General features: G+C 48.3%; 1 protein-coding gene across 6 annotated transcripts in view; it reads left to right on the top strand.

Moving 5' to 3' along the window:
• OCRL (OCRL inositol polyphosphate-5-phosphatase) overlaps nucleotides 1-21551 on the top strand; it is a 193176-nt gene that overhangs the window by 92273 nt on the left and 79352 nt on the right. For all 6 annotated transcript variants that reach the window (XM_029607427.1, XM_029607425.1, XM_029607424.1 and 3 more), the window contains 3 exons: nucleotides 418-534; nucleotides 982-1169; nucleotides 7413-7524. In XM_029607427.1, the coding sequence (XP_029463287.1) occupies nucleotides 418-534; nucleotides 982-1169; nucleotides 7413-7524 (417 nt within the window). The remainder of the gene's footprint in view (nucleotides 1-417; nucleotides 535-981; nucleotides 1170-7412; nucleotides 7525-21551) is intronic.

Below are 21551 nucleotides of genomic sequence, written 5' to 3'. Positions count from 1 at the left end.
AGTACAGAGCTTTATATACAATCATAGGTCCATCTTTGTCATTGCATGATATTACTTTTTTCTTTGAATTTTAACATTTGCAAATAAGTAAAACACTACTTATTTGGTCATTTAATAGAATGTTGAGAAAAAATCCCCAAACAGAACAATAATTCAATCTCTGCTTTGCCAAGTTATCCCAAAGTAGATATTGAATTATTGTTCTCTCAGACCATGTCCTCATTGCAGAGTTTCCAATTCTGTTGAATTGCAGGTTCGAAATGAAGTCTAAACCATTACTAATACCTAATGTTTGGGTGTGCATAGCAGATCTTTGGCACTGCTTCTTACCCACCATGTGAACTATGTAGTATGTTGTGCTGAGTTCCTTGCAGATCATGTGAAGATCCTCAGATTCTCATGGTATTGGTTTTGCAGATTCGGTTGATCCGGCTGGTTGGAATGATGTTGCTGGTATTTGCTAAGAAAGACCATTTCAAACATATTCGCGATGTTGTGGCAGAAACAGTGGGCACCGGCATTATGGGGAAAATGGTGAGTCACTTATCTCGAGTTACATCTCCAGATCTATGGACTGTGTCTGTCCTCTGAAACACAGCAACTGACTATACTTCTGTCATTAAAAGCAATACTATATGAATGATAACATATACTTTGTGTTTCTAGCTTTCATGGCAAGTGAAACTGAATAATTAGTGTGGTTTCTGTAAATGTTATTCTTTGGTTCTCACTTTTTCTCTGGCTAGACTATTCTCTCTCTCTCTTCTCTCTCTCTTCTTTTCCTTTCCCTTTTCACTCATGTTATTTTAGTCTTTCATTCAGTCAGTCTGATTAAGGACTGTAAGCAGCAATGACCAATGGTGGGTTCTGTAAATTCATTAGAGATTCCATTCCTGTCCAGCTCTGCCTCTAACATACCTCAGCCAGCTTCAGTAATGGCTTGACTACTCCCAGATGATTAATACGTCACCTGTTTTCCAGGGTAATAAAGGAGCAGTAGCTGTGAGGTTTGTCTTTCACAACACCTCCTTCTGTATCATTAATTCCCACCTTGCTGCCCATGTGGAAGATTTTGAACGGCGGAATCAGGATTATAAGGATATCTGTGCCCGGATGAGTTTTATGGTACTTGACCAGAACCTACCTCTGCTCAACATTATGAAACATGAGTGAGTAGCAAGAAGTTATACATTGGTGTTTTGACTGTAGGGCTAACTGTGTGATATCTCATTTATCCCCTGCAAGTGACTAATGGAACTTTATTCAAAGAGTTGACTTGCCAGTAGTGTGTCCCTCCCATGTGTGCCAGTGCCCAGTAACTATTGTGTTAACAGCTTCTGCTGTCTTAGTCTTATGGACTTCTTTTACTGTTCCAGCATAGAGGGTGAAGTCTGTTTGCCTCTAATGTTTAATTCCTTGAAATCCATCAGTTCCCTGTACGTACAAGGATCAGTCCAGACTGTGGGTTATGCTCCCAGTCCAGCAGGTGGAGTCAGAAGCAAAAATTAGAGGGGGTTCTATATGACGTGACCCCCTGTGCCTCAATCCTCAGTATCTTCTGACTCCAGCAGGTGTGAGCAGGGGACTGTTCAGTCCCCAGCACAGCTTCTTTAGGTCTTTTCCTATTCTCTTGAGGGATCAAGAAATTAAAAAAAAAAAAAAAAAAAAGGAAAAGAGCTTCATAATTTTAATATTTTATTTTGCTAAAGCTTTTATTTCAGACTTTTGTCTGCTACTGACAGGACCTTGTTAACTTACTGTTTCTGAACACCTTTCCTCTCTTATTCTCTCTTGGGGAAGAAACTTTGGGGTAAGTGTTTTAATACTTTTTTCTTTCAGAAACAGTGAATTTTACCTCTTGCCGTTTTTGGGCGGCACTGGAGGACAACTTTCTGACAAAAATTTTTCCTGTCAGTTTCACCACCCTCCTCCCGAGTCCGTCGTGTCTTCCTACCCGCGGTCCCGCGACACGCCATTCTGCGGGACTGCTGCCTGCTGGGAGGTCCTTTCCCCGGCAGTGCTTGGGCTGGTAGGAAGAAGGAGGGTGTTTTTAGCGTTGTTCGCTATTTAATAGTACCTGTTTCAGGTCTCTGCCGCGCCGTTTGGTTCCTGCCTCCCTGGGGGAAGAAACTCCTCCCTCATGTCGCGTACTCCTTCTTGTGCTTCCTGCGGGCGTTTGGGCAGCCGCCTCTCTGCCGAGGGGCTGTGCTCCAATTGTAACCTCCCCGAGAAAGTTAACACACCATCAGGGGAAGGCACAGGACACCACTTGGAGGACGGCACTTCTCGTCAGCGGCAGGCTCCGTTCCCGTTGAGCGCGGGAACGGCGGCCATTTTGTTTTCTGAGGGAGAAACCGGCGCTTCTGATTGTGAGGACACAGGGGATTCAGTTTCTCGTCCACCGGCCGTTCTGACACCCACAGTCGGCTCAGAAGACCCATTTACAGTAGGGGAACCCCCGGGGGGGGCTACCTACAGGACTACCAGGTTTTTCCCCGGAATTTGTAGTTTTAATGCACCGCGCCTTTTTACAGAGCTGCGGTCAGCCTATGGGTACGGCCAGGGGTCCTCCTCCTGCCAAGTTACCACGTTTGGATCCTTCATTAGGGGGACCTTCGGCACAGGGTGTGGCCCAAGTTACAAGTGCTACTCCACTGCCTAACAAACCTCCCGTGGGTCTACCACGGAATTCTCCGGTTATTCCACAGGGAAATGTACTACAGGATTTGGCAGGAGATGATCCTTCTCTTTCAGTTCAGCTGGAAGGGGACGATCCCCGAGTGCTTCGCATTTTTCAGCTGGAGCAGTTGGAAGGTCTCATTCCACATATTCTACAGGAGATGGACATTGATCCTCCTCCGGACCCAACACCCTCAGACCCTAAAATTAAGAAGGGAGACCCTCTCCTGGCGGGCCTTCGACCCATGGCAAAGGCTTTCCCTACTCACCCCAGTTTCTTACAACTGATTTCTAGAGAATGGGATACTCCAGAGGCCTCCCTCAGGGTCAGCAAAGCTATGGAAAAGTTATATCCTCTTCCCATGGATTTTCTAGACCTTTTAAAAGTACCGGCAGTAGATTCTGCGGTCTCTGCGGTGACTAAAAGCACCACTATCCCTGTAACGGGCGGTACAGCTCTGAGGGATCTGCAGGATAGAAAGTTGGAGGTTTTTCTTAAGAGAATTTTTGAGGTCTCTGCTCTCGGAGTGCGTGCGGCTATCTGCACTGCTCTTGCGCAGAGGGCTGGCTTACGTTGGATTCAACAACTACTCACCTCGCAGGATCTCCCTACTGCTGAAGCTCAACAGGCAGATAGGCTAGAGTCTGTGATAGCCTATGGTGCGGACGCACTTTATGACCTTCTTAGAGTTCTCTCTCGGTCAATGGTTTCAGCTGTTTCGGCCCGCCGTCTTCTCTGGCTCCGCAACTGGTCGGCGGATTCCTCTTCCAAGACACGTCTGGGTTCTTTACCTTTTAAGGGAAAGTTCCTTTTTGGAGAGGATTTGGACCAGATAATCAAGTCCCTGAATGAGAATGCGGTGCATAAACTTCCAGAGGACAGACCTCGTTCGGCTAGGTCTTTTAGTTTTTCCAGAAACCGATCTCGGAACCAGCGTCGCGCTCGAACAAACAGGCAACAGCCAGCTTCAAGGACTCCATCTTATCGCTCTCAAGGCTGGAATCGGTCCTTTCGAGGTAGGCGAACGGGCAAAGAGGCTACAGCCTCTCGCTCAACCCCTAAACCATCACAATGATGCCAAATTAGCCCACGAGCTGACCCCGCGGGTGGGGGGCCGGCTCTCCCTCTTTTACAGGGAGTGGGCTCGCATCACGTCAGACCAGTGGGTTCTGGACATCCTAAGTCAAGGTTACGCATTGGATTTTGTCTACGCCCCCAGAGACAGATTTCTCTTCTCGCCTTGCGGTTCTCTCCACAAGCAGCAAGCCGTCCGTCAGACTCTTCAGCGTCTGCGGGCTTTAGGAGCGATAAGACCAGTGTCCGTCACCGAGCTGGGTCGAGGTCACTACTCCATTTGTTTTGTGGTTCCCAAAAAGGAGGGATCTTTCCGACCCATTCTAGACCTCAAGACCGTCAACAGGGCACTCAGGGTACCTCGTTTCCGCATGGAAACGCTCAGGTCGGTGTTAGCAGCGGTCCATCGAGGAGAATTTCTTGCTTCTTTGGATTTAACGGAGGCGTACCTCCATATTCCGATCCATCCGGATTTTCAACGCTTTCTTCGCTTCAAAATCCTGGGGCAGCATTTCCAATTCAAGGCGCTACCTTTTGGTCTAGCCACAGCTCCTCGAGTTTTTACAAAGATTATGGTTGTAGTCGCAGCGGCCCTTCGTCGGGAAGGAATTCTGGTTCATCCATATCTCGACGACTGGCTTATTCGGGCAAAGTCCCGAAGACAGGGGATCCTTGTAGTGGACAGGGTAGTGTCCCTGCTTCAGTCCCTGGGCTGGATAATCAACTACGACAAAAGCCGTCTTACTCCATCTCAGTCGTTGGATTTTCTGGGCGCTCACTTCAACACGAGAGAGGGAAAAGTGTTCTTACGTCCAGAGCGAGCGCAGGCATTGAGAGAACAGGTCTCTCGTTTCTTGACTCTCCAAGTTCCAACAGCCTGGGATTATCTACAAGTACTGGGAACTATGGCCTCCACGATCGATCTAGTTCCATGGGCCTTTGCGCATCTTCGGCCTCTACAGAAGGCTCTGCTATCCCGTTGGAAGCCGACATCTCAAGAGTACAGTGCGGTTCTTCCAATTCCACCGGCAGCTTGACTCAGTCTCCTTTGGTGGTTGGATCCTCACAATCTGGCTCAGGGAGTATCCTTGGAGACACCGGATTGGTTAGTAGTCACCACGGATGCCAGCCTCACGGGTTGGGGGGCGGTATGCCAGTCGAGCTCCATTCAAGGAATTTGGACACACGAGCAGAGTCAGTGGTCCATCAACCAGTTGGAGACAAGGGCCGTTCGCCTTGCCTTACAGGGATTCCTTCCTCTTGTTCGTCAAAGAGCAGTCAGGATTCTCTCGGACAATGCAACCACGGTATCTTACATCAACCGTCAGGGAGGCACGAGGAGTCACCTGGTTGCGTGGGAAACGGAAAGGCTAATGCAGTGGGCGGAACAACACTTGTCTCGGATAGCTGCCTCTCACATCGCAGGCATAGACAACGTTCAGGCGGATTTTCTCAGCCGACAACGTCTGGATCCGGGAGAGTGGGAGCTCTCCAGAGAGGCGATGATTCTCATAGAAGATCGTTGGGGTCCCCCCCACGTAGATCTCATGGCCACAGCCAAGAACACAAAGGCCACTCGTTTCTTCAGCCGCAGAAGAGAGCACGGGGCAGAAGGGGTAGATGCTCTGGTCCTCCCGTGGCCCAGACAGATTCTGCTGTATGTATTTCCCCCGTGGCCCCTAGTGGGACGGGTACTTCGTCGCATAGAAGTTCACCCAGGACCGGTAATTCTGGTAGCCCCGGAATGGCCAAGGAGACCATGGTTCGCGGACCTACTTCTTCTAGTTCGCGAAGGGCCGATACGTCTCAGTCATCTTCCTCGTCTTCTCAAACAGGGTCCAATATTTTTAGAAGAGGCAGATCGCTTCTGTATTGCGGCCTGGCTTTTGAGAGGCGCAAGTTGAGACATCACGGATATCCTGAGGCGGTTATTTCCACTCTGTTGCGGTCTAGAAAGACTTCCACCTCGGTCACTTATATCAGAGTTTGGAAAGTTTTTGAGGATTGGTGTGTTGGTCGTGACATTGTGCCAACTAATGCCTCGGTAGTTCAAGTCTTAGCTTTCCTTCAAGCTGGCCTTGACATGGGTCTTGCATATAACTCCCTTAGGGTGCAAGTAGCAGCGTTGGGAGCGTTGTTGCAGACGGGAATGATTTCTCCACTCTCTTCTCATCCAGATATACTCCGTTTTCTTAAGGGTGTGCGACAATTGAATCCTCCTTCCAGATCGCCATGTCCTTCTTGGAGTCTCAATTTGGTCCTCGAGGCTCTTGTAGGACCTCCTTTTGAGCCTTTACGCACGGCCACCATCAAAGACCTCACTCTAAAGTCTGTCTTTCTGGTAGCCATAAGTTCAGCTCTTCGTATTTCAGAACTCCAAGCTTTGTCTTGCCGAGAACCTTACCTCCGTATTTCAGAGGACGGTATTTCCCTAAGGACTGTTCCCTCTTTTCTTCCAAAGGTGGTTTCTTCTTTCCACTTGAATCAGTCGGTAGAACTCCCTTCTTTTTCCGTGTCTGATTCCAGACAACTACGTAGTCTGGATGTTAAAAGATGTCTCATGCAGTACTTGGAATCTACCAATGACTTTCGTCTCATGGAATCATCTTTTTGTTCTATGGTCTGGCCCCAGGAAGGGTCAGATGGCTTCTAAGACAACCATTGCTCGATGGTTGAAAGGTGCGATTTCTGCTGCATACATAGGGAAAGGGCGCCAACCACCTCTGGGGGTTAAGGCACATTCCCTCCGGGCGCAGGCTGCGTCCTGGGCAGAAAGTTCTTTGGTGTCTGCTCAAGAAATTTGTAGAGCGGCCACCTGGAAATCTCTACATACTTTCTCTAGACACTATCGTTTAGATGTTCGGGCTCCGGGTTTCGGTTCCTTTGGAGATAGTGTCTTGAGAGCAGGGCTGGTATCGGCCCACCCGGAGTAGGGAAGCTTTGGTACATCCCACAGTCTGGACTGATCCTTGTACGTACAGGGAAAAGAAAATTATTCCTTACCTGCTAATTTTCGTTCCTGTAGTACTAAGGATCAGTCCAGACGCCCTCCCTAGAATTTAAGGGTTGTTTTTGGGATAAGCCTCTGCTCTTCACTCCTATCATTTCTACTGCTTCTTCTTTCAAGCTCGTCCTGGGGTTTCAGGACTTTCTGTTCTTACACAGTTTCGGTTTGACAAGTTCCTTTTGTAGGTTGTTTGTTATTAGTTTAATCTTCGTTCATTATTGTTGAACAATTGTTATTCTTGATCCCTCCGTCTCTTCTCTTTGGCTTTTTAAGTCTAGTTACTGAGGATTGAGGCACAGGGGGTCACGTCATATAGAACCCCCTCTAATTTTTGCTTCTGACTCCACCTGCTGGACTGGGAGCATAACCCACAGTCTGGACTGATCCTTAGTACTACAGGAACGAAAATTAGCAGGTAAGGAATAATTTTCTTCTTATGAACACAAATGTTGCACGTGAGAGAGTTTTTGTTGGACTTCTGCATGCCTCTAAACCTCATAGATTTTCCAAAGCTACTTTTCAGTACATCTGCAATCAGCTGCCTCAGGTGTACTCCTCTTTCTAGGATAGGTTCACTCTGAGTCAGTCCCTCTCTCTGCATGTCATGGTTTGATTGGGTTATTGTACTGATGACCTTGTTCTTTTTCATAGTGTTGTCATTTGGCTGGGAGACTTGAACTACAGACTATGCAAATATGATGCCAATGAAGTGAAAACTTTAATAAATAAGAATGACATTCAGACTTTATTACAATTTGATCAGGTGAGTGAATTTCCCCAGAAATAAAGGGGGCATGAGCGGGGCTGAGTCTCAACATTCTTCTTAAAGGAACCTATACTTCCAAAATGACAATTCCTTAAGTATACTTTTCACAGTACATTCATTTGACCTGCAGTGAATTCAGAGTTCCCTGGTTTGTTCCTTTACCGATTCCTTCCATTGTAACAGGCTATGATATTTTTTATTTCTTAGTGATCGGGTAGGTCAATCCCAACGAGTGGGTTATATACCTCTGACAGCAGATGGAGACGAAGCAAAAGCTGATGTCATGGATATATAGTCCTGCCTTGCCAGTATTCTGTCTCCAGCAGATGGTGGACATGCATTTCCCTTCAGGGGATTGCCTGTGAGTAAATAAAAAAAGAAAAGAAGAAAGAACTTGGAAATGAGATGTCAATGTAGCGCTGCTTGCCTCCTGAGGTGATAGCATGCAGTACCTCCCTCAGTAGAGTGCCTCAGTCAGATAGCCTTGTCTGGCGTGGACCTAAATTCCAATTAGCGGATGAGGCCAAGAGAGGCTTGATGGTGAAGGCTTTAGCCCTCTCCCTCACCCCCACCCCCTCCTTAGCAGGGACCTGTTCCTGCTCTCAGCCAGGGAGGGCTGAGCTCAGGTAAATGTTTTTAACTTAAAAAAAAGTCAGTGACAGGAAGACAACAGAAGAGAAGGGTCTGTTTCCTTGGTATTTGGCTGTCCCGCTCACATCTCTGGGGAGTTCTGTGAGGTGAGGAGAAAGTGCAGGCAAGGCGGGTTGAGCAGCTGTTTCACTAGACCCGCTTCCAGGCTTCTCCCATTTTGGCGCTCAGTAGGCCATGGGATTCTTTCATGCACTTTTTTGCTATAGGCCGTTGGCACACGCTTGCATGTCCGTGTGTGTGTCCATTCTTGTTTGTGTGTGCAATTGGGCATTCTTCCTTCTGGATGCACATCTTGTGTGCTCAGTTTAGGCATTGGTCCTGGGCATCCAGTGTGGGCATTCAGTGAGACAAGTGGCCTAGGTGCATGCGCTTGGACACACATTTTTTGTTCATCCATATTAGGCGGACTTGTACACGCAGAAAAACTAGGCGCGAGCCTTTATCTGACTGTGCGCTTAAAGCATGGTGCCTGCGGCGAATAAACCTAAGTGTTTATCTATTTGTGCTGCCTGCCACATCAGAGTTATTCAGCCAGAGCTTTCCTTAAGCCTGTGTCAGCGTTGCCTGGATAATCATGTAGATTTATCTCCTCATTTTGCTGGCGATGGTCTATCTCCTCGGTCTGAGGGGAGTGGGACTGAGAGAGATGCAGGGGTGTCTCCTCCCCTAATTGGTCCGCGAGTCAAGTCCCTCAGGAAACATTGGCTCGCAGGACTTCAGGTTCGGGCCTATGGGGCTGAATGGACCCGGCCTCCTTTTCCTGAGTGGAATTCTTCCAGGGATTGCAGACATTTCTACAGGGCCGGTTTGTGAAGTAGCAGTTCCTACTAAGGTAGGTCCAGACGTTTCGAGTGCTCCTCCGCCTGTCTCCACAGCACCATAGCGCATTGCAGTCTGACCAAACTCAAATGCAGGTGGATCAGGATGATACCAATGTTGATGGTGGGGGCCCTCCTAGTGAGAAAGGGGATATTCCCCAGGTTTGGAGCCATATAGAACTCCTCTACATTTCTTTCAGAGAGATCAGTTGCCAGGTCTAATAACTCAGACCCTGAAGACCCTCAGAGTGGCTGGGCCTGACTCCTTGGGGACGCAGAAGAAGGATTCTATTTTGTTCACCCTGCTTAAGGCTTCTTGTTTCTCCTCTTGGATGCAATCTGGGAGTTCATTGATCTGGAAAGGAATGTGCCAGAAGCATCCTTTAAAGGAGGATGCGCCTTAGCGGGTTTATACCCCTTGGATCCGCAGGTCAGAGAGTAGTTTTGTTTCCCTAAAGTGGATTCTTTGGTGTGTTCTGTTACGAAACGTACCACCATCCCGGTAGAGGGAGGTGCGGTTCTGAAGGATGCTCAGGCTAGAAGGATTGAGGCTGTCCTGAAGCAAGCCTTTGAGGCAGTAACAATGAACTTGCAAATTGCTTCTTATAGCACCTTGGCTGTGGCTTTGTCAAGAGTCTAGCTGGATCCGATTTAGGATCTATGGTAGAACCAGAGGCCGCCGCCTTGGCTGATGCGGGCTGTGACTTGGTACGCACAGCTGCCAGAGGAGCTGCTTCAGTTATTGCAGCTAGGCGATAGCTGTGGCTGCGCAACTGGTCCATAGAAACTATTTCAAAGTCCAGTCTGACTAAGCTGCCTTTCCATTTATTTTGTCGTGCCCAAGAAGGAAAGGTCGTTTCGACCCATACCGGATCTCAAGGGCGTCAACCGACATATACGAGTCACATGTTTCAGAATGGAAATGGTGCATTCTGTCATAATGGCAGTTCAAGCAGGGGAGTACCTCACATCTCTGGATCTGACGGAGGCATATATGCATATTCCCATCTAGCAGGCCCATCAGCGGTTCCTCCAGTTTGCCATCCTGGTTTGTCATTACCTTTCTTTAGGCCATGCCTTTCAGCACCCAGGATCTTTTCCAAGGTCATGGTAGTGGGAGCGGCAGCCCTTCGCAAGGAGGGCATTCTTGTTCACCCCTATCTGAACGACTGATTTGAGCCAAGACATTGGAAGAGAGTCTTTGCATTTCCCGCAGGGTGGTTTCCTTGCTACAGGTGCTAGGCTAGGTGGTGAATCTGGCCAATAGTAATTTTCAGCTATCGCAGACCTGGAGTTTTTTGGGATTCAATTCGATACAAGGCAGGACACAGTGTTTCTGCCAGAGTCTCGGAGCCACTCTTAGATGCTGCGAGTCCACACTCTGCAGAACTCTGTTGGCCTGACCATGTGGTCTTATCTACTGGTCCTGGGATTCATGGCTGTCACATTAGAAGGGTTCCTTTGGCGAGGGCACACATGCGCCCTCTTCAGTGCACCTTGCTCTCTTGATTGAGTCCGCAGTCACAGAACTATATGGTGAAGCTGCTTTTTCCGTTAGAGGTAAAATCCCAGTTGAACTGGTGGTTACACACAGAGCATCTCAGGAAGGGAATTTCCCTGATGACACCAGATTGGTTGGTACTCAAGACAGAAGTGAGCCTCCAGGGCTGGGGGCTCACTGTCAGGAGCTGGAATGCAGTGGAGCAGCAGTGGAACATCAACAGACTGGAAACACAAGCAGTTTGGTTCGCGTATCTGCGGTTCGCCAAGTGGCTAGAGGCTTGGGCAGTCCGGACAGTTTCCAACAATTGACAATGATGGTTTATATTCATCATTAGGGTGAATACAAGAGTTGACAGTGTCGGAGGAGATAGATGCGCTCATGGTATGGGCGGAGCAGCATCTCCTAAGCATATTCACATCTCACATTGCCGGAAAGCACAATATCCGAGCTGATTTCCTCAGCAGGAGAAGCTTGGACCCAGGAGAATGGGAGCTAGTGGATGAGGCCTTTCAGCTCCTGGTAGACCACTGGGGCCTACCGGATCTAGACCTGTTAGCGAGCTTCAACAATGTGAAAGTGAAAATTTCACACTCCTTCAGTAGCAGGCGGGACCCAAAAGTGATGGGCATAGATGCTGTCGATCAGGAGTGGCCACAAGGTACCCTGCGTATACGTTCCCAGCTTGGCCTTTGATAGGCAGGCTGGTACAGAAGATTGCAGTCAAACCAACACTCCCATTCTCTTGCTGAGGAAATCAGCTCCGATATTGTGCTTTCCGGCAATGTGAGAGGCGAATATGCTTAGGAGATGCTGCTCCGGAATTTGTTGCCAGAGGATGTGGTTCATGCAGTTAGTGTAGCTGGGTTCAAAAAAGGTTTTGATAAGTTCTTGGAGGAGAATTCCATTAATGGCTATTAATCAAGTTGACTTAGGGAATAGCCACTGCTATTAATTGCATCAGTAGCATGGGATCTTCTTAGTGTTTGGGTAATTGCAAGGTTCTTGTGGCCTGGTTTGGCCTCTGTTGGAAACAGGATGCTGGGCTTGATGGATCCTTGGTCTGACCCAGAATGGCAATTTCTTAAGTTCTTATGTTCCTATGTTCATCCTTTTAGTGGCTCTGGATTGGGCTCAAAGGCCATGGTACGCCAATCTCCAGAGACTTCTGGTGGGCAATCCCCTCCGACTACCGTCTCTGATGGATTTGTTACGTCAGGGGCCCATTCTGCACGAGGATCCAATCGGTTCTGTCTTATGGTTTTGCCATTGAAAACGCTCAGCTTTTGAAGTGTGATTATTTTCCTTCTGTAATTTCCACTCTTCTTCGGGCGTGGAAATATTCTATTTCTCTAGCTTATAATGGAGTTTGGAGGGTCTTGAGGCCTGGTGTTCTGAGCGAGGTACTCAGCCGCTCAAGGTGGATATTCCTTTGATTTTGGAAATTTTAAAGGACAACTTGCTTAAGGGTTTGGCCTTTAATACCTTGAAGGTTCAAGTTGCAGCACTGGCTTGTTACAGGGGAAGAGTCAATGGAGGGCCTTTGTAATACCATCCAGATATGTCCCATTTCTTGCGGGGAGCCCCCCCCCCCCCCTATTGTGGCTTCCAGTGCCTTTGTGAGTCCTCAAGTTCTTGGCAGGTCCGACTTTTTGACCGCTGCATACTCTTTACTTGCAGCTGTTTACCTTGAAGACAGTCTTTCTGGTAGCAATCTGTTTGACTCTTTTGGTCTCTGAGCTGCAGGCTCTTTCCTGCCATGAGCCTTTTCTCCGTATGTCTGTGGGTGCAGTTCAACTTCAGACTGTGCCTTCCTTTTTGCCCAAAGTGGTTTCTGGCTTTCATTTGAATCAGTCCATTACTCTGCCTGGCTTGGACAGGGATAGAGATGAAGCTGAGTACTGCCTTTTGATTTCCTTGGACGTCAGACATTATTTACTGTGCTACATGGAGGTGACTAAGACTGTTCAAAAGTCTGATTTGCTTGTTTGTGCTCCATGGTGGAGGTAAAAAGGGAGCACCAGCGATGTGGGCAACAATTGCCCGCTGAGTTAAGGAGCTCATTATGGCAGCCTATGTGGCTGCTGAGGTTGCCTTACCAAAGCAGATTAGACCGCGAGGGCTTAGGCGGTATCGTGGGTGGAGCTTTATTTGTTATTGCCTGCTGAAATTTGCCAAGTGGTGACATGGTCATCTTTGCACACCTTTTCCAAGCATTACCGCTTGGATCTGGGTCTAGGGAGGATGCCACTTTTGTGTGGGCAGTTTTGACTGGGCCGCTGGCAGCCTCCCGCCCTTTTCGGGATTAGCTTTTGTACATCCCATTCATTGGTATTGACCTATCCGAACGCTAAGGAAGGAGAAATTATTACTTACCTGATACTTTCCTTTCCTTTAGTGATGGGTTGGTCAATCCCAGACCTGCCCTTGGCTGCCAGATATGGATTTTATGGTTAGTCTTCTTAGGGCGAGCGATGCAGAGTATGATTTCTGCTTTTCTCATTGATAACTGGTAAGTGGTTTCTCTAGCTCTTAGTTTGCTAGCTATATTCCTTCTTTTGGCTGAGCTCAGTGTTCCAGTTAGTTGAGAAATACGAATGGATGCCTGTTGCTAATAATGTTTGTCCACAGTGACTTTTCCAAAGAATACTGGTGAGCTGATGTCAGTGCGGGACTATATAACCATAACATCAGCTTTTGCTCCATCTCCAACTGCTGGCAGAGGTGCATAACCCACTTGTTGGGATTGACTTACCCATCACTAAAGAAAAGGAAATTATCAGGTAAGTAGTAATTTCTCCTTGGACCATCATAAGAATAATCCAGAGATCATAATATTTATGAGCTTGCAAGACCACAAAGATTCTTTTTTTCAAATGTGCAGAGATGAAGGCTGCTGCTGTAATGATTGAGCTAAATGGGAGAGAAGTTGAAAAATGGCAAAACCCTGGGTAATTGTGAATGAAGGCTTGTAGAGGCAGTTTCTAATTAAAATGAAGCCCAAAAGGGAAAGAGGAAATTGCGTAGTCAAAAAAATAAAATGAGAAACCCATTGTCTTACACAATGGGTCAGATTAGTGCATGTACCTCTGTTAGGTGAAAGTGTGCAAAAACAAGGTGAGGGTGTGACAGCTAGTCCAGTAATACCTGATCATCCTCTTCTGTAATTAGCAGTCAGCAGAATCAGTTTTTACCTTTTGTGTTTTGTTTTGGAGGAGGTTGAGATTGTAAATGTATTCCTAGAAATGCATTTATGACAGATTTTTGCCAGTTTTACAAGCCATTTTTATTTTTGAAGTGAATTTTCTTTTGAAAAGAAAATTATTTTCCCTTCTGTCTTTCATTGTCAGTTTTGCTTATTTCTGCCTGCTGTGCTGTTTCTATATCTAAGTTTATGGATGATCATAAGAACATAAGAAATTGCCATGCTGGGTCAGAGCAAGGGTCCATCAAGCCCAGCATCCTGTTTCCAACAGAGGCCAAACCAGGCCACAAGAACCTGGCAAGTACCCAAAAACTAAGAAGATCCTGAACATACCCAGATCAGTCCAGAAAAGTGGGTTGTGTATCCCTACCAGCAAGTAGAGTCCCCTCAGTTTTTCTCTGACTCCAGCAGGTGGTAGGGTGCATCTCCCGCAGTCTTAGTTTTTTTCAGGGTAGTTAGGAAATTTGTTATTTTATTTTTTCTTCTCGTTTGCTTCCTGAGGTGGCCATCCCTCAGTGGAAGCCGGGCGTCCAGGGGGTTAGACACCCCTGACTGTGTTTCGCCCGCTCCGTCCCGGGGTGTACAGGCCAGGGGCTCCTGGTCTTCCTACCCCCGAAGCTGCTCCCTCGACCCCTGTTAGTGCAGGCTTCAGTAGTTTAATTGTTTAAAGTTAGCTTAAAAAAAAAAAAAGGCTCTTCAGTCTGAGGTAAGGAGTTGGCACCGGGGGAGCCTGCTGTGCAGCAGGCTGTGGGGACAGCTTTGAGCCGTCGCAGTTTCGTTTCCTTCCGGGGCTCCGGGTTGATAGTGAAGGTAGGCAGTGTGTGTACCGGGTCCAGGCCGTGTTTTCAGCATCTGGGTGGCTGAGCAGCGCGGTTCCTCACGGAGGCCTTGTTTTTCTACTTTTCTATTTTTTTTTCCCGCGCTGCCGGCGACGCTTGTGCGGCTGCAGGTCTCGGGCCTATTTTTTTCTTCCCTCAGCTGCTCTGACCGCGTGGCTACTCGGCCCGGCATGGCGCCGCAAAAATCAGCGGTCTGCCGCTCCTGTGGGGCGTGCGGGCAGAATTTGAACTCTGCGTCATTCTGCCCAGACTGCTCCGGTTTGGAAGGCCCGTCGGGGGGTGACTCGCGACACTCTGAACAAGAAGAGCATTCCCCCCCTCCCAATTTGGTCCCCATGGCAGTAGATCCGATGTTGAGGACTGGGGAATCGGCCCCGCAGGACCCCCCAGATGGGGAGGTAGGACGTGGGAGATTTTTCCCCAGAGTTTATCTTGTTGATGCATCAGGCCTTTTTGGCACGGAGACAGACTTTCTTAAAGAGACCCAGGCGCACTGGGGATCCAGCTGAGCCCCCTCTGAAGCAGGGGCGTCCTGCAGTCACCCAGCAGCGCCCGGTGGTCCGCTCTCGTCCTGGGGAGGATGGTCGCGGGGATCCCCATGACCCAGGTTTTGGGGCAGGGGCAGCGTCGGTTCAGAGTCTTGGGGTCGGATCTGCACAGCTACCAGGTGCATATCCGGACCAGAATCCTGATCCGGTGGACACGGATACGGATGATCCTGATGGGGATGACGTCCCTCCGGTGGAGGGTGATGATCCTACTGTTGTCCGCCTGTTTAAGCAAGATGAGCTTCGTCCGCTTATTCCCCAGGTACTGGGTGTCCTCGGTCTTAAGATTACTCAAGAGGATTCTGATAATGAAGGGGTTAATCCGGTTCTGGATGGTATTCGGGGACCATCAACAGCTTTTCCATTGCCTAAGAGAGTCCGAAAGCTGGTGACCCGCGAGTGGGATACTCCGGATGCGGACTTAAAGGTGGGTAGGGCGATGTGAAAGCTCTACCCGCTGTCGTCAGAGGTGCTGGACCTGCTGAAGATTCTGAAAGTGGATGCGGCTGTCTCGGCGGTCACAAAGAACACCACGATACCCGTGGCGGGATCTACCATCTTAAAGGACATGCAGGACCGAAAGCTGGAGATCCAGTTGAAGCCGGTTTTTGAAGTGGCCACTTTGAACCTTCGAGCTGCAGTCTGCACTAGTCTTATGCAACTAGCGTGCCTGTGCTGGGTCCAAGAGGCGAGTACTAATGCGGCGGACGCCGATGGTAGAGCGTTGCAGCTGGCCCGTTTGGAAGCCAGAATTGCTTATGGAGCAGATGCGCTATACGACCTCGATTGGACCTCTGCTCAGTCCATGGTGTCCGAGGTGGCAGCTCGTCGTCTTCTCTGGTTACGGAATTGGGCAGCGGACCTCTCCTCAAAATCCCAACTTTGTAACCTTCCCTTCAAGGGCAAGCTTCTCTTTGGGGAGGAGTTGGATCAGTTGGTCAAGCTCCTCGGGGAGTCCAAGGGCCATAGGTTGCCAGAGGATAGAAGAGCGACCAAGAAAGTTTCCCCCCCTCGGGCTCGTTTTCGGGACTCTCGCCGTTTTCGATCTGGCGGATATTCTGCTCCAGCGGGTCCTAAGTCGACACCGGGTCGCCAACAGTCCTTTCGTGGTGGCCGCCGCTCTGGGGGGGACTCTGGACACCTCAGGGTGGATAGCAGTAAACGCGTCCAATGAAGCCACGAGCACCCATTCCATCGTAGAAGCTGTCTGAAGCAGATTATCCGGCTTTTACGCGGAATGGGCAAGAATATGAAAGGAGTCTTTAGAGGAAATTTGTGCCAGGGCAGTATGGGAATAGCTTGAACTGCTGCTTCCCCTGCCTATATAGTACCTGCTTTGAGATACATGGCAAACTGCAGTTAATAACTCTGTCAGTACTAGCCTGATGGCTCAGTGGCAGTATTGCATGCTGCTATAAGTGAGATCTGGATTTAGTTCCTGAATCTGGCTTCTGTTCCTTTGGCCAGGCCGAACTAGGGTTGCACCAGAGGTAGCAATCATAGCTCAGGGATGTCTCAGGCAAATGCATAATGGCAACATTTAATGCCTAGGTGAATGATTCTCCTATTGACTCCACAGTCAGCAAGGGTTTTCAGGCTAGGCTATCCAGAATAAATATGCCCATTATATGCAAGTCTCAGACATTGGACCATTTAGGAAGCTCCAATTCAGCATAGCATATTCTAACACTTACATACCCTTTTAGAAAGGGCACAGTGATTCACCTGTCATCCCTCAAGAGGATCAAGGTAAATTCCATTCACGGTTGACTTAAGTAGATGAGTGCAGAAAACATGTCATCCATTCGGCATTTAGAAAGATCATTTTAATTAATATGGAAGTTACAAGATTGTACTTTAAAGTGATCACTATTATATTTGTCATGGTGGAGAAGGCTTGAAGCTATTAAAATGTCTATTACACCACAGATTAATTATGTTCAGTATTATAAAGGGTTTGTGCTGGATAACTTTTTGAGTTACCCAGACAAAAACCTGAGATTTAAATATTTCCCCTGCTCCCTGGCTAGATCTTGTCCTGGTAGTAGAGTAATTATCCAGCTGTGTACCACTGAATATCTGGGTAAAATTATCCACGTAACTTTCATGTTCACCAGCCCACTGAATATCAGCCTTTAAGTATGTTGCCTGTACTTTTTCCAGATACTATTTATAAGAAAGTGAACCACATGCTTACTGATTTTCTCAGGAAAAAGAATCCTCTGCATATATCCCTCCAGGAACTTAAAGGTCGCAATTTTGAATACCCAGCATTGTTTGCAGCGTACACCAACTCTTTTAGCCTGCATATATTGCAGATCATTTTCAAAAGGGAACTTTCCTATGTTGTTTCCCTTTGAAAGTCAACAGCCACGAAGTATACGCACTAAAATCTTCTATGTACTTTGAACTTGCTATTAGTGCAAACAGCTGAGCGGGGGCAAAATAGCATATATACATTTGAAAATCAAATATATGCATACTGTTTTACTTCTCCAACATGAATGCCCATGGAAGCGGCCGATTTTAGCCCAGTTACAAGCACGCACACTGTAGAACCTTGCACATTCTTGCCAAGCAGAGGGGAACAATTTCCAGACGGACGAATTTACCAAGGCAAATTACTTTGAAAATTGCCTTCAAAATGAGAAAGATAAGATCAACTTTTCATTTCCTAGCATGTAGCCAGATGGACTCAGGACCAGTAGGTTATATGCTTTCCTGCTAGCAGATGGAGATGGAGTCAGGTTTCAAAGCTGATGTCACTTTAGGTACACTTCAGCCCTTCAGTAGTGCTCTGTCTGCTAGCAGATGTGGACGTGCCTTCCCTATCGGGATCGCTGTACTCATCAGAAGAGGAACTTTTACCTTTTAAATTTGAGAAAGATTGAGCCCCGCTCTCCTGCGGTGATAACCTAAAGGTCTCTGTCCCAGTTTTGAATTCCTGAGACGATTTCCGAGATCCCTTAGAGGTGTGCCTTGGTCTGATAGCTGTTTCCCGGCATGGACTTTCTGCAGAAGCAGCTGAAAGGCAGCGGGTGCAGGAAGCCGAGTGTGGTAGTGATGGCCAAAGCCTTCTCCCCCCTCAGCCAGAGACCATCTCTGTACTCAGCCAGTAAGCTGAGCCCAGGTAAGTAAAAAATAAAAAAAAATAAAAGAAGAGGATTTCCCATTCAGAAACATTGGAGGGGTTTCGGTAAGACTTCGTCCAGTCTTCTTGCTCAGCATGCCATACCAACATCGTTCCCGTTCCATTGCTGTAAAGAGAAGTGGGCATCCGAGCAGGTTGAGCGGCCCCCCAATGGGGCCCCCCAATGAGCTAGATTTCCGAGATCCCTCAGAGGTGTGCCTTGGTCTGATAGCTGTTCCCCGGCGTGGACTTTCTGCAGAAGCAGCTGAAAGGCAGCGGTGCCATCTTGTGTGCGGTTTTGTGTGCCTTGCATTGACCTCCATACAGCGTTGGTATGCACAGGTGCGTTCCGGCTCTGCACACAACAGCGCGCTCATACGTATGTGCACAACTTCACACACAGTCTATGCGCACAACTACTTAGGCGCAGAATTCCTGAGCGCATGGGCTGTGTGTGCATCTTGCCGCGGCCCGCTTAGGTGCGCACAGAGTCTTCAAGTACGAGCCGACTGAATTCGCAACTGCCATCTCTAATGGCTCCAGCAGCAAAGAAACATAAGCGCCATTCTCTCTCTGCTGCTTGCCATATTAGGGCTACTCAGCCTGACCTGGATTATTTCTTATGTCAGCACTGTGAGGATGCCCAGAGAGATTTGACCTCTGCAGACTTTACCAAGCCATTCGGAGGATAGGTCAGCCACAACCTTAACTAGAAGCACCCTGAATCTGAATAAACCCAGGACTGGGTCTTCCGAAGGAGAGGGAAATTCATCAGCACTTATTCCAGTTCTTCCTGGGCTAGGTATGGACCCAGTGGCCTTCTCTTGGGTGGAATTTTTTCAAGGCCTTCAAGCCTTCATACAGATGCAGTCTGCTTCTCTTGCCCCTGTCCGGACAGAATGACAGGCCTCCCTCTCCCAGCCCTATCTGCAGACCTCAAGACATGCCTCGCCTCACCAAAGGTGTTCCTGGCAGGGATTTGGACAGCACAGATGAAGAAGGGGGATCCAGATTGCTTGGAGGATGGCGAAATCCCTCCAGGTTTAGAACCATATTGGACCATGTTATGTTTTTTCCATAGAGACGAATTGCTGGCCCTGGTTTCCCAGACTCTGAAGACCCTGGGAGTTTCTGGGGTGGACTCCATGACGGAACCTAAGAAGAATCCCATTCTTGTGTCTCTACAGAAAGCCTCTTGCTATTTTCATGTGCTAGAAGCCATACAGGAGTTGATTGATCTGGAATGGGATGCCCCTGAAACGAGTTTTAAAGGTGATCGAGCATTACTGGATCCGGTGGTGAGAGAACACCTGCGCTTCTCTACTGGAAGATAAGAGAAAGCAGTCACAGTGCCCCTTACCTATGAGAGGTCGATCCAGGGGTGCCCAATGCTATCGGCCCTACTGAAACTAGGCATTTCAGAGGCCTTGGTCCTTGGGGAGGTTTCAGTCCTTTTGGAGCAGACAGCCCAAGACAGCGGCAGGTTCAGGTTCAACCTGAACTCCCAATGAAGTTTTGCTGACCATACACGAAACGAGGAGATAAGGGATTGACTATCCCTCTTCTACCAGCAGTGAGTCGAGATAACGTCAGACAAATGGTTACTGGATGTCATACGAGAAGGATACGCACTGGAGTTTCGCAGCACTCCTCAGGACTTGTTCATGGTGTCTCCTTGCCACTCCCAGCACAAGAAGCAGGCAGTGGAGTCCACCTTGATAAGGCTCCTCAATTTGAGGCTATAATTCCAGTACGGGACGTTATTCTATCTATTACATCGTACCCAAGAAGGAGGGTTCCTTTCGCCTCATCCTGGACCTCGAGTGTCAACCAAGACCTACGGATAATTCATTTCCGTATGGAAACTCTGTGCTCCATGATAATGGCCTTACAACCAGGAGAGTTCCTAACCTCCATGGACCTCTCTGAGGCCTACTTTCATATTTCAATCCGGCAAGAACATCAGCGTTTCCTACGCTTTGCGGTACTGGCCCGCCATTATCAGTTCTGGGCACTGCCCTTCGGCCTGGCCACTGCTCCCATAACATTTTCCAAAATTATGGTGGTTATAGCGACCACACTGAGGAAAGAGGGAATCCTGGTGCACCCGTACTTGGACGACTGGTTGATCCGGGCGAAGTCATTGGAAGAGAGTCTCTGGGTGACTAGCAGGGTGACATCCCTGCTTGGTTGGGTCGTAAAAACAGATCAAAAGCAGGCTCAAGCCCTCCCAGTCCTTGGAATATCTGAGAGTATGGTTCGACACCAAACAGGACAAGGTCTTCCTCCCACCTTCGCTAATAAGGAAGTTGATATCCCAAGTGCATCTGTTGATGAACATGATACGCCCCAAGGTGTGGAGCTATCTTCAGGTCCTCAGTTTAATGGCGTCAGTCCTGGAGGTAGTACTGAGTGCGAAGGTACACATGCAGCTACTTCAACACTCCCTGCTGCCATGTTGGAACCTGCTGTCTCAAGACTATTTGATTCACCTCCACCTACCAATGGAACTATGTCTCAGCTCCAGTGATGGCTTCAGGAAACTCACCTGGGCAAGGGTGTAAACCTGTCCCCATTGAACTGGCTGGTCCTCACAACAGATGCGAGCCTCCGGGGGTTGGGAAGCTCACTGTCAGGAACTGACAGCCCAGGGATGTTGGACCAAGGAAGATGCACTCTGAAGCATAAACTGCCTGGAAGCCTGGGCGGTCAGATTGGCATGTCTTACCGTTCAGCCACTTACTCCAGGGTCAGGCAGTCCGCATGATGTCGGACAACTCAACAATGGTAGCCTACATCAACCGCCAGGGAGGAACCAAGAGCCAGCAAGTGTCTCTGGAGATAGATTCCTCGGAGGGAACTTTCCTTCCTCACCCACCCCCCCTTACCTTTTACTTAAAAGTTGCGCCTGCCTCTGGGCAGGTGTAGGTTGCGCGCACCAGCCAACGGCCGGCCTGCGATCCCGGGCACAGTGGCAAATGGCCACTGTGCCTGGAGGCTCCAGCCCCGTCCCCTTTTTCAAGCCCCGGAGCTTGCGCGCTTCGCCGGGCCTATGCAAAATAGGCTCAGCGCACGCAGGAGCGGATTCTCGGGGTTACGCACGTAACCCTTTGAAAATCCGCCCCAATGTGTCTAAATGAGAGGGGGTAAAAGTATGAAAGCTATATAGGTAAAGATGAATTTTTCTCATGCACACTTATAAAAAGGCTTAATTGTAAAAATAAAAAAATGAAAAATTTATATTTTTAATTAATAAGACTCATATCTCATCAAGGGCTCAAATTAAACATGTATTTTAATATTTGTTATAAAAAAACATTTTTTTTTGTATA

The sequence above is a fragment of the Rhinatrema bivittatum genome, chromosome 6 (genome assembly GCF_901001135.1).
Source record: "Rhinatrema bivittatum chromosome 6, aRhiBiv1.1, whole genome shotgun sequence".
Classification (NCBI taxonomy): Eukaryota; Metazoa; Chordata; class Amphibia; order Gymnophiona; family Rhinatrematidae; genus Rhinatrema; species Rhinatrema bivittatum.
This window is presented reverse-complemented; position numbering and strand designations above follow the sequence as displayed.